We start from the raw sequence: 12,697 nt of genomic DNA, 5'->3' as shown, positions 1-12,697 counted from the left end.
TACAAGTGCACACCACTGTGCCAGATTAATTTTTGCATATTTTGTAGAGATGGGGTTTCGCCATGTTGCCCAGACTGCTCTCAAACTCTCCTGGGTTTAGGCAATCCACCCACCTGAGCCTCCCAAAGTGCTGAGATTACAGGCATGAGCCACCACGCCAACCACTGGGAAGACTCTAAGCAGGTAATAAAGTGTGGTACATGCTACACCGAAATGTTACAGAGTGGTAGGGAATATGTAAACTGTAGTATAATGAAGGCACTATAGGAACAATTTACAGATTTTTGTAGGACTTCAGAGGTTTGTGTATTTCATGTTTGAGCATTTCTTCTAGAATTCTTGTATTTTAAGTTTTTTTTCCTTAAAGTAAATTTTACCCATTCCTATATTGTCTTTTTTTTTTTTTTTTTAACAGAAATAGCAGTTAATTATAGACATGGCCTTCCTTTGATAACACTTACCTTGCCATCTAGAAAAGAACGTTGTCAATTTGTTGTCAAACCAATGTTGTCAACAGTTGGTTCATTCCTTCAGGACCTGCACAATGAAGATAAGGGTATCAAAACTGCAGCCATCTTCACAGCAGGTATATATGGATATATATATTTTACAACTTTGTCCCAGGGTTTCTGTCTCTCTTCTGAACTTTTTTTTGGTTCTTTACTTTTCTAGAAAGAAGTATGTTGTTTAATTAATTAGATAATAAATGGTTGGTCCTTACTCTTTCATTTTTAGGCATCAGCACTATTTAAAAAACTTTTAATTTCATTGAGTGAAAAATTAATGGAATAAATTTCATGTAAATTTCAGTTACTTATTTTATAAACTTAGCCTTAAAGATTTTTCTCAAGAAAATCTTAGTGGCACAGGCATTAGTGTGCAATTCTCAGCAAAATCTGAATAATTAGAAAACAAAATGCAGTTTTAATGATTAAAATAAGCCACTGAATAAAGTACACAAAAAAAATCATTCACTTCTATTATAAAGCAGTTACAGTCTAGTATGTTTTTTGGCAGAATTAGTTCATAGGAAGAATATACATTTTTTAAAAAACCAGAAGTATTGCATCATTTAGACATTTAAAATTTAGAATACAGCTTTGATGCTCTCATGGTTTGAAGTGATCTTAGACCAACTTCTCCTAAGATAGAAAAAAGAATTATTTACCCTAGCCCTATATAGAAACTGTAAATATAGATAAATTAATAAATTTGCATTATTTTATTATGATGTTAAATGCTTAGAATAAAGTTATTTAAGTTCATGATTACTGCTGCAGTTTTGAAAGGGAAATAAACATTATTTTTCCCTATCCAAGTTCCAAATTAATTAAAGAATAGATACAAAAGTTGGAAAATGGAGATTAATTGGTTCATTCAACGAATATTTATTGAGCACCTAACATATAAACCAGGCACTGTTCTGTATGCTAGAGGTAGTGCAAAGAACAAAAGGGATAAAAACTCCTGCCGTTATGGAGCTCATATTTAGGTAAACAAGATAAATAAATTATATGTTATGTTAAATCATAAGTGTTATGAAGAAAAAGCAGAATGTGGAAGGTGTGTGTGGGCAGGGGTGGGCTTGCTACGGTTACATTTGCACAAAGACTTGGGGGAAATGAGGGAGGAAGTCATGTAGAGGGAGGAGAGCTCAGGGCTGAACAGTGGCTCATGCCTGTAATCCCAGCACTTTGAAAGGCCAAGGCAGGTGGATCACCTGAGGTTAGGGGTTTGAAACCAGCCTGGCCAACATAGCAAAACCCCTTCTCTTCTAAAAATATAAAAATTAGCTGGGCATGGTGGTGCACCACCTGTAATCCCAGCTTCTCGGGAGTCTGAGGCAGGAGAATCGCTTGAACCTGGGAGGTGGAGGATGCAGTGGGCCGAGATGGCACCACTGCACTCCAGCCTGGGTGACAGAGTGAGACTCTGTTGAGATGGAAGCCTACTAGACAGTGGCTGCAAAGGAGGGAGCTGGGAGAAAGGAGGAGTTCTGAGAGGTGGGGAAGGGCAGATTAGGAAAGGCTTATTAAGTAGGTTGTTTTAGGACTGTAGATTTAGCTGGAAGGGGCCCTTTCTTCCTGCTGAAACCTGGATCAGAGAGTAAGATTTTAGCCTTATGTCACAATGGGCTTCTAATATTTCATCCTTGAACTAGACAGACATTCTCCCCAGGCACAGGAACACTGGATGTCCATGGGTGTTTTCCATGGATTAGGGCCCACCTTTCTGAGCTTCTAGGGGCAGGCAGATGCAAACCTGGAAGTCAGAAGGCATTACACTGAGCAGTGCTTGCCTGGTGGTGTGTACTCAATTATTATTGAAGCGAATGAGATAAGAGAGGTTAAAACGACGATAGATGTTTGCCCTGCTTATTTCTAAAAATCAAGTTATTAGCTTTGAAACAGCACAAAGAGAATAGAAATCTTAGAGAAAAGGGACTCTTTGGACTGATTGCAAACACCTTCTTGGGGGTTTAAATTGATATCCAGAATACATGAAAAATTTAACACTGTATTGCTAGTACTTAAAAATGTTTCACGTCAATCTTTTGCTATTCATACCTTTGTATAAAGGATAATGTAGTATTTCAACTGAGAAATCATATTCAGTGGATGTCTTTTTATAGTAAGATTTTAAGGAGCTGGTTTGAAGTAATTTACATGTAAATTTTTAAATGACACTTGGAAAGATAAAGCAATCGGTGTGTCGCTGATTTTTTTTTTTTTTTTTTTTTTTAAGAGACTCTGTGGGTGGAATTTGCCTGCATTTAATTTGGGCTTGAAAAGAATGTTCTAAGCTTGTCACAGTTTTGCCCATTGTGTGGGTTGAATTATTTGGCAATTTTTTGGAAAATGATCTCACTGCAACTGATGAACAGCAACCCAAACAGCCAAATTCTAGGAACAGACGCAGGTGCAGACTTGATTTGCAGCCTTCTAGAACAAAAGAACTACAGGGAGGCAGAGAGGAGGCAGCAGCTAGGCTCTTCGGATGTTACTAGTGGTAGTCCTGTCATCACACATATTAATGTAGCTAAAATTGCTCTGGTTGAATGTAACCCAATGAATGCCACGCCAGGATTTGAAAATACACATCCAGCATTTTCCTGGACTTAATTTCATGTAATTATACGTGAACTATTCTGAAGGGAAAATGATAGGAAAAGAAACCTTTACCCAGCATTACCCAGCACCAATTTTTTGCTTATTCTTCAGTGAGTTTGCTTTCTTAACACCTGGATTACATTAAAGTTTGATTCAAAAATATAACAAAAACTAGGCTATATGAAAAGCTGTGCAAAGCACATTGTGGTTAAAATTTTTCAAGATTTTTTTTTTTCCTGAAATACTCCTAGGATATTTGAAATTACTATTGAACTCTCTCATGCCTCTCTTCCCCTCCACAAAATAAACATATGATGTAAATTTATTTCTTAGGCATAATTACATTCATTTATCCTCACCTCCTTGACAGTTTGCCTGTTCATTTTTTTCAAGCTCTAAAAGGAGATGAGCCTAGTAAATTTTTAACCACCAAAAATCAGTTACCTCTAATAATTAGAAATAAGAGAAAGGCAGGCTTTTGAAAAAGTTATACCCTTATGCCTACATGTGCCAATCAGAAACTTGGCAGTTAAGCAGCAGAATGGACTCTGGCTAAGCAGAGGAGTATCTCAACAGGCTCTCAGAAGATAGACTCAGAAGAGGGCAGGAACTAAGAGAAGACAGGAACAGAGACCAGGTTAGCCCAGGAACCACCTGATGGGCTTTGCTGCCTACACTCCACCCCCAACACTGCCACCCACCACCGCTCTGGCATTGCTGTGAAGGGTTTTCACCTCCCCTGAATTTTTGCATGACCCTCCACAGATGCAGTTTCACCAAGGGCATTACTTGGATTCCAGCACAGCTGAAATGTGCAGTAAGGTGGGAGAGGGGGTGCCTGCCTGTTGTGTTTTGTCCAGTGAAATGGGAGGTAGAGCAACACAGGAGGATTCCCCTCAATGGGAATAGTCTTTGGGTTTGGTGACACCCCCCAAAAAGTAAATGTCCACTATTACATTGTAAAAGACCTGGGTTAGTAATTTTCTATGTGTTAGAAAATGGTTCTTACTGTTCTAAAACATAGACATATTCTTGTATGATGTTTTTCTTTCAGATGGCAACAAGATTTCAGCTTCTACCTTGATGGATATTTTGCTAATGAATGATTTTAAACTTGTCATTAATGAAATAGCATATAATGTACAGTGTCCAAAGAAAGGTAAGAAACACAGCTATCCAATAATTACTTTTCTTTTTTTTTTTGAGATGAAGTCTCACTTGCTCTGTTGTCCAGGCTGGAGTGCAGTAGCGTCATCATAGTTCACTGTAACCTCAAACTCCTGGGCTCAAAGAATCCTCCCACCTCAGCCTCCAGAGAAGCGGGGACTAGCATGTACCACCATGCCTGGCTAGTTTGGTTTTTTTTAAACACTTTTTTAGAGACTGAATTTCCCTATGTTGCCCAGGCTGGTATCGTAACTTTTACCTTTAGCTGTGAGGTTTTTAGAAGGAGCAAAGTTTATGGTAAGAATCTTTTAAATTTATCAGATGACCAAAAAGCCTTTGGAAAACCAATGTTTAGGCTTTTCCAGCAGGGTTGTTGTAAGTGATCACTAGCAGTTGCCTAGCAGGGCTTTAAGTCTCATAGATCCTTTTTAGACTTTCAGGATTTTACTTCAGGATCTTGAATGCTTAATCTGACATTATTGGGTTAAGAGAGAGGTGGGGCCTGAAAATCAAGAATTCAAGTTTAAATGGTTGTATAGCTCTTAACTCTTTTTTTTTTTTTTTTTTTTTTTTTTTTTTCTTAAAAAAAGATGGGGTCTCCCCATGTTGGTCAGGCTGGTCTTGAACTCCCGACCTCAGGTGATCTGCCCACCTTGGCCTCCCAGAGTGCAGGGATTACAGGTGTGAGCCATTGCGCCCGGCCAGCTCTTAACTCTTAAAAAAAAAATAAATTGTATTATTTAAAGTAGTTTTAGGTTCAAAGCAAAATTGAGCAGAAAGTACAAAGAATTCTCGTATGCCTTCTGTACCCCATGCCCCTTACTATCAGTATCCCACAGCAGACTGGTTTATTTGTTAAAATTGGTGAACACACTGACACATCATTGTCACCCAAAATCCATAGTTTACATTAGGATTTACTCTTGGTGGTGTACATTCTATGGATTGTGACAAATGTAGAACTATATTCATCATTAATGTGCATAATGCAAATAATTATCTTGTTTTTATTAATCTTTCTTAAATGTATATATAGCTCACATTTATTTCCATATTTAACATTAAAAGTGTTTTTGGGTCTTTATTTACAAGTTTGGTGATGTTTTTATGACCAGAAATATGCTATAAGAACCTAACTCTTGGGCTGGGCGCAGTGGCTCACACCTGTAATCCCAGCACTTTGGGAGGCCGAGGTGGGTGGATTACCTGAGGTTGGGAGTTCGAGACCAGCCTGAATAACATGGAGAAACCCTGTCTCTAAAAAAAAGAACCTAATTCTTGCTTATTTCAATTAGCCTACAGTAAAATTGGTTTCCTTGTGGTCGTTTCACTTAAAGTTGCAGTTTTCAAGAACCTATCTATGACATTAAGAATTATTCATAATAGGTCCAGGCATAGTGGCTGACGCCTGTACTGTAATCACAGCACTTTGGGTGGCCAAGGCAAGTGGATCATGAGGTCAGGAGTTCGAGACCAGCCTGACCAACATGGTGAAACCCTGTCTCTACTAAAAATACAAAAATAGCCGAGGATGGTGGTGCACACCGTAATCCCAGCTACTCAGGAGGCTGAGGCAGGAGAATCGCTTCAACCTGGGAAATGGATGTTTCAGTGAGCCAAGATCACGCTACTGCATTTCAGCCTGGGTGACAGAGTGAGACTCCATCTCAAAAAAAAATACATATGTATATACAGAATAATTTTGTTACCAACAAAACTGTTTCCCCAAAAGATGAAATCTTTCCCTATTCAGTGTTGCAAAGTCAATATATAAAACCAAAATTGAGTGTCAAGCAGTGCAGGCTTTAGTGGGTGACTGTGGAGTTGAGAAGCAAGATAGTGGCTCACAAATCAACTTCTCAGCTCACGAGAGCCTGGAAGCCACAGATATAGGACATCTTTGTTGTTGTTCTTGTTGTTCTGTTTTTGAGATGGAGTTTAGCTCTTGTTGCCCAGGCTAGAGTATAATTGCAAGATCTTGGCTCACTGCAACCTCTGCCACCTGGGTTCAAGCGATTCTCCTGCTTCAGCCTCCCGAGTAGCTGAGTTTACAGGCATGTGCCACCATGCCTGGCTAATTTTGTATTTTTAGTAGAGTTGGGGTTTCACCCTGTTGGTCAGATGATCTCCCAAAATGATCTCCCGCCTCGACCTCCCAAAATGCTGGGATTACAGGCTTGAGCCACCCCATCTTTAATGAAGGGGTTGTGCATTAAAAGCAAGGGGAGAAATATTCATGTCTTTTCTGGGAATAGGCAGAGAACCACTTGGAACCAGACTGCCGCCTTCCTTTCATGGTCTCTTCTGGTCATTGTCATGGTGACTATCAGCTGACATGGTGCTGGTGGGAGTGTCATTTAGCATGGAAATTAGATTATAATGAAGCTAAACATCTTCAGAGGTCAACTGAGTTGCCATCTTGTATCCCACAAATTTCAACCAGTTTGGTCACAAGGTGGAACCAGAGGCATCCTGTTTCTTAACGATAAGTAGAGTTAAGGCAGGGTAGAAATTCAGCTAGGTCACATAGTCATTTCACCAGTAAAAGTTTCACTGCTCTTTAAATTCCTCTCTGCTCCACCTATTCATGACCCTTCTTTGCCCCAAACCCTGGTAACTATTAATCTTACTGTTTCTGTTTTGTCCAGCCTGGAATGCAGTGGCATGATTGTAGCTCATTGTAACCTCATTATTTCCAGGATGTTATATAGTTGGAATCATATGGTATATAGTCATCCCTTGGTGTCTGTAGGGGTTGGTTCCAGAACCTCATGGATACCAAAATTCAAGTATGCTAAAGGCCCTGATATAAAATGTTGTTATATTTGCGTATAACCTACATACTCCTCTGATACACTTTAAATCTCTAGATTACTTATAATACCTAAGACAGTGTAAATGCTATGTAAATGGTTGTTATATATTTTTTTTATTCATTTTGTTGGTGTTGTATTGTTAATTTTTATTGGATTTTTTTCCAAATATTTTCAATCCATGGTTGGTTGAGTTCACAGATGCAGAACCCACAAATAAGAAGGGCCGATTGTATAGCCTTTTCAGATTCGCTTCTTTCTTTCTTTTTGGTGGGGGTGGGAGCACATCAGAGTAGGGCCAGGGACATGAGAGAGCTGGGGAAGAGAAAACAGAATATTTTAAAAAGGAGGTACAACAGGGAAAATGCTAAAGAGTGGGAGAGAGGAGTGAAAAAATAGGGAAAGTGGGAAGAAAAAAAGGAGAAAGGCAAGAGGGGAAAGAAGAAGGAGGAGAGGAAGAGAGGAGACAAGAAAAGGGAACAGAAAGGGAGGAGACAAGAGGAAGTAAAGAAGAAAGTGAAGAGGAAGGCCGGATTGGCTTGTTTCACTTAGTAATGTACATTTAAGGTTCTTTCATGTGTTTTCAGAGCTTGTTAGCTCATTTTCTGAATAATAGTCCATTATCTGTATGTGCCACAGTTTATTCATTCACCTACTGAAGGACATCTGGGATACTTCCAAGTTTTGGCAATTATGATTGAAGCTGCTATAAACACACATATGCAGGTTTCTGTTTGCACATAGATTTTTCAGATCATTTGGTTAAATACCCAGGAATATGATTGCTGACTCATATGGTGAGAGTGTTTAGTTTTGTGTAAAACTGCCAAGCTGGTCTTCCAAAGTGGCTGTACCATTTTGTGTTCCCACCAGCAGTGAGTGAGAATTCCTGTTGCCCCATATCCTTGCCAGCAATTGTGAGGATTTGTATGTGATTTTCACCATTGTAGTAGGTGTGTAGTCATTGTTTTAATTTGCAGTTTCTTAATGATATATGATGTTGAGCATCTCTTGATATGCCTATTTGCCATTTATGTCTTCTTTGTTGAGGTATCTTTTCAGATCTTTGCCTATTTTTTGATCAGGTTGTTCATTTTCTTTTGAGTTCTTTGTATGTTTGGGATCGGTCTTGTATCAGATGTGTCTTTTGCAAATATTTTCTCCCAGGCTATGACTTGTTTTCTCAGAGTCTTTTACAAGTTGAGGAAATTGCCCTCTGTTCCTGGTTTGCTAGGAGTCTTCATTGTGAATTGGTGTTGGATTTTGTCACATGCTTTTTCTGCATCTGTTGATATGATCATGTGATTTTTTTTCCTTAGTCTGTTGATGTGATGGATTACATGAATTCATATTCAAGTGTTAAGCCTTGCATACCTGGATAAATCTCACTTAATTGTGGTGTAGCAGTCTTTTTAGACATGGTTGGATTTTATTTGCTATTATTTTGTTGAGAATTTTAGTGTCTATATTCATGAGAGATCTTGGTCTATGGTTTTGTTTTCTTATAATGTTTTCCACTGGTTTTAGTATTAAGGTAATGCTAGCCTCATAGAATGAGTTAGGAAGTATTCCCTCTGCTTCTGTCTTCTGAAAGAGACTGTAGAGAATTAATACAGTTTCTTCCTTTGAAGTTTGGTAGAATTCACCAAGGAAATCCATCTGGATCTGGTGCTTTCTGTTTTGGAACTTTATTAGTTATTGATTCAGTTGCTTAATAAGTATAGGCTTATGCAGATTGTCTATTTCTTTTTGTTTGAGTTTTGACAGATTGTACGTTTTGGAGAATTAATCCATTTTATCTTGAATTTGTGGTCATAGAGTTGCTCATAGTATTTCTTTATTTTCCTTTTAATGTCCATGGAATCTGTAGTTAAATCCCGTCATTTCATTTCTAACATGAGTAACTTGTCTTTTTTTCTTCATTAACGTGGCTAAAAGTTTATTAATTTAATTGATTTTTTTCAAAGAGCTAGCTTTTAACATCATTGATTTTTCTCTGTGGAGTTCCTGTAATCAATTTCACTGGTTTCTACTGTATTTATTATTTATTTTCTTCTGCTTGCTTTTCATTTCATTTTCTCCTCTTTCTCCAGTTTCTTAAAGTATACGTTTAGATTGTTAAATTTTAGGTGTTTAGTCTTTCCCATTATATGTATTCAATGCTATAGATCCCCTCTGATCATTGCTTTCGCTGCCTTCCATAAATTTTGATAAGTTGTATTTCCATTTATTTAAAAATATTAAAAACATTTTTTTCTTGTGATTTCTTGTTTGACCCATGTGTTAGAAGTACATTATTTAATATCCAAGGATTTTGGGATTTTCCAGCTATCTTTGGGTTATTGATTTTTTAAATTTAATTTCACTGAAATCTGAAAGCATACATTGTATTTTTCTTTTTTTACATTTACTCATGTGAGTTTTATAGCCTTGAATGTGATCTGTTGGGTACTAGCCCCAACCCCGTATGTGGGTGCCCTTAGTTTCGGTGATGACGAGAGACTGAGAAAAGGAAATAAAGACAGAGACACTGTAGCAGGAGCGGCCACGGGAAATGGATCTCTCGGACACCGAATACAGGAGTAAGGAGGGTTTATTCGGCCGGGAGCCTTGGGCGGTAATCTGTCCAAAACCCAGCTCCCCTGACAAAGGGAGGTTCTGCCTTTATATAGGCTTATACTTTAGATGTTACACGTGGAAGAATCTTAGGTTTATAGCTTTACATATGAAAAGGGTCTTGGTTTACAGTCTCAGGAATTACATATGAAAAGGGTTTTGGTTTACAGTCTCAGAAATTACATATGAAAAAGTTTCAGTTTACAGTTTTAGGAATCACATAGGAAAAGGGGACGTTGATCTGAGATGCCTAGGTCTCCCTCTTCACCGCCTCTTTGAGACCCTCACCACTTTATAATATTAGTGAGAGGTCTCTCATTCTCACTTTCCAGATTTTCTGAAGAAACCGACTGATAATGTTTCATATAATATACTTGTGATGTCATTTTTTTGGCTAACTACAGTAGTGATGAATCCCCTAATCATCTGAAGGAACAGGGGGAATAGACAAGGGAGCAGCAAACAAACACCTATTATTATTATAACACTTATGATAAGGGTTTTGAATCCTCCCAAGGATGAGAACCAACCTCCAAATAAGGACTCAGGGTTAAATCTGTGCCACACCTGTACAGGCATGTGTGCCAGTTTGGTCATGTCTCGCACAGTATCTTCTACTGCTTGCCCCTGGTCATCTATGTGCAGACGGCAGTTGGTTAGATTGAATTTTCCACAGACTCCCCCTTCGGCTGCTAGCAAATAATCTAGGGCCAGCCAGTTCTGATAAATCACGTTTCTCATTTGAGTTTCTTGTCAGGCCAAGAGGGACGGAGCTTTGCCTGTTTCATTAGTGAGTATTTCCAAAACAGCCTGCAACCGGATGATCCAGTTGAGCATGTAAATAGGGGTCTGGTTTCCCCATGAGCCATCCTCAGCCCATGTGGCCAGCCCATAATACTCAGTAATTCTCTCTGGTGGCCACTCATCATCTGTCCAATCCCCTATTTTTAGGTCTCTTTTCTCCCTAGCGGAGTAGACTGGATACCCTAACAGCTCACCTGTCTTAACAGACAATAGGAAGAAAGAGGGCTTAATGATGCCTATGACACAGCTACCTGTCCATCTGCTAGGCAGTTGTATGTATGCCCTATGTCCTTATGTCCAGTATAACCCAGGCGGGGCTGTCCAATCTCTCCAGTACCCAGGATGATCCCAAGCATCCTGTAATTTTGGAAATTTTAGGAGGGGGTTCTTCTCTGTGTAGTTGGAGCTCCACCAGGTTACAGTGCCCACGGTTCCATTATACAGTGGCTGCCCTAAGCAGCTAAGCTTCCCTACCGGAATAGTGAAGGCTGCTCCTTCTCTGGCCAAACAGTATTGTCCAATAATTGAGACCTTTAAAACCCAGAAACTGTTGGTTTGAACCCTTTGAACTGAGGTCAGGTCTGGGACAGGGTCAGAAGGTAATAACTCGCAGGCTTCCCATGGCCACCTGTCACCCATGGTCATTCCTCCACATACATAGCAAGAAATGACATTGAGGGAATGGGCCACATTTTCAGCCAGGTGGAGGAACAAGTTCTTCATCTTTTTTGGAAACTCTGGTATTGGTTAATCTAATATATCATAAAAATGTTGGTACACTGGCCGGGCTGAGCGTTTCTGGACTTTCCCCCAAATTTGGATACTAACTTCAGGGTCACATCCTTTTCCATCAATTCCTAGCACTACACTCTCCCCTTTTTCCCATTTGGGGTCTTGTGATTATTAATTCTGCTGGGTTACAATGTCCTGAGATGCAGGGGACATTACCTCCTGGAGTGGTGTCTCTCCCTTTGACAAGGTGAACAGGATCATTTTAATCAGTTTTCCAAGTGGCCCAGGTGACACAGGACCAATAGGGGCAGTCATAGCACCAGTAGGTTTTCTGGCAGAGATATTTATGCTCTGTTGCATAACTTTGTTCTCACCCGAGGGAACCACAGCCCCCGCCACTGGAAGGATAGGCATTGATGGCCTGCACAGGTGTCAAACCTTAGGGTGACCTGTTTTGGACTTTCTCTCTCTTCCATATTGGCTATTAATTTAGTAGGGCTATTCCCTTGCCCTGTCAGGAGTCTAATTTCAAAAGTAGTATGTATAGGGGGCTCTGATGGGTTGTAACATACATCAGGCTGTCCATCCCCTAGTCTACATACCTTATACTGAGTACCAATGTATAAACAGGTTGCCTTTTGTGTCCCCGTGCACTCATAATGATAAAAAGAATGGCAGTGACATTTTGCCCTACCTTTGTAACCTGGTGGACACATTGACAGCATTCTTCAAAATCAGTTAATGTCCCTACTGTACAAGTCCAAATATTAAGAAGAACAAGTCTCATGATGAATTTCCTCATGTTTCAGCTGTGCGTGGACCAGCCAGCTTCCAGGATGTGGCTGGAGCAGAGCTTGTTGTTCTTTTTAAGGTGATTCTGCGGTTGTTATCCGTGTTTGGTATGGCTTTCCAAGTCTTGGCAGCTGCCGGTTTCACATGGCTGTGGTGGATCCAGGCTGGGATTCCCTCTACCTGCACAGCCGTGAGGGTGGTCAGGATCATGGTCTGGGGTCCTTTCCACCATGGTTTCAGAGGGGCTGCACTCCAATCCTTTATCCATATGCGATCACCTGGTGAGAAAGGGTGAACTGGGGAGAATAAGGTTACAGGACATCTGTCATTTACGCAGATTGAAATATCCTGGGCCATTTTCCCTAGAGCTTGTAACTGGTGTCCTAACTCAATCTCCCCCCACTCACAGGGAGTTCCTGGGAGTGCCCGGAGTATGGGAGGGGGCCTATGATACAAGATTTTGTAAGGGGAATATCCTGTCTTCCTAGAGGGAGTGCATCTAATTTTGAATAACACCAAGGGAAGTGCCTGCACCCACTTTAATCTTGTTTCCTGGCACGTTTTCCCTAAGCTGTTTTTGATGGTCCAGTTCATTCTTTCCACTTTTCCGGAACTCTGAGGTCGGTAGGCAGCATGCAGTTTCCAGGTGATACCCAAGGCCGT

At 39.9% G+C, this 12,697-nt stretch overlaps 1 protein-coding gene across 3 annotated transcripts in view; it reads left to right on the top strand.

Annotated features, from left to right (window-relative positions):
• Nucleotides 1–12,697, top strand: part of MCUB (mitochondrial calcium uniporter dominant negative subunit beta) — a 128,932-nt gene that overhangs the window by 90,856 nt on the left and 25,379 nt on the right. For all 3 annotated transcript variants that reach the window (XM_012436514.2, XM_064384018.1, XM_012436516.3), the window contains exons 3-4: nt 416–586; nt 4,165–4,269. In XM_012436514.2, the coding sequence (XP_012291937.2) occupies nt 416–586; nt 4,165–4,269 (276 nt within the window). The remainder of the gene's footprint in view (nt 1–415; nt 587–4,164; nt 4,270–12,697) is intronic.

Source organism: Aotus nancymaae, unplaced genomic scaffold, assembly GCF_030222135.1.
Source record: "Aotus nancymaae isolate 86718 unplaced genomic scaffold, 86718_ANA_hifiasm-v0.15.2.pri h1tg000033l, whole genome shotgun sequence".
Classification (NCBI taxonomy): Eukaryota; Metazoa; Chordata; class Mammalia; order Primates; family Aotidae; genus Aotus; species Aotus nancymaae.
This window is presented reverse-complemented; position numbering and strand designations above follow the sequence as displayed.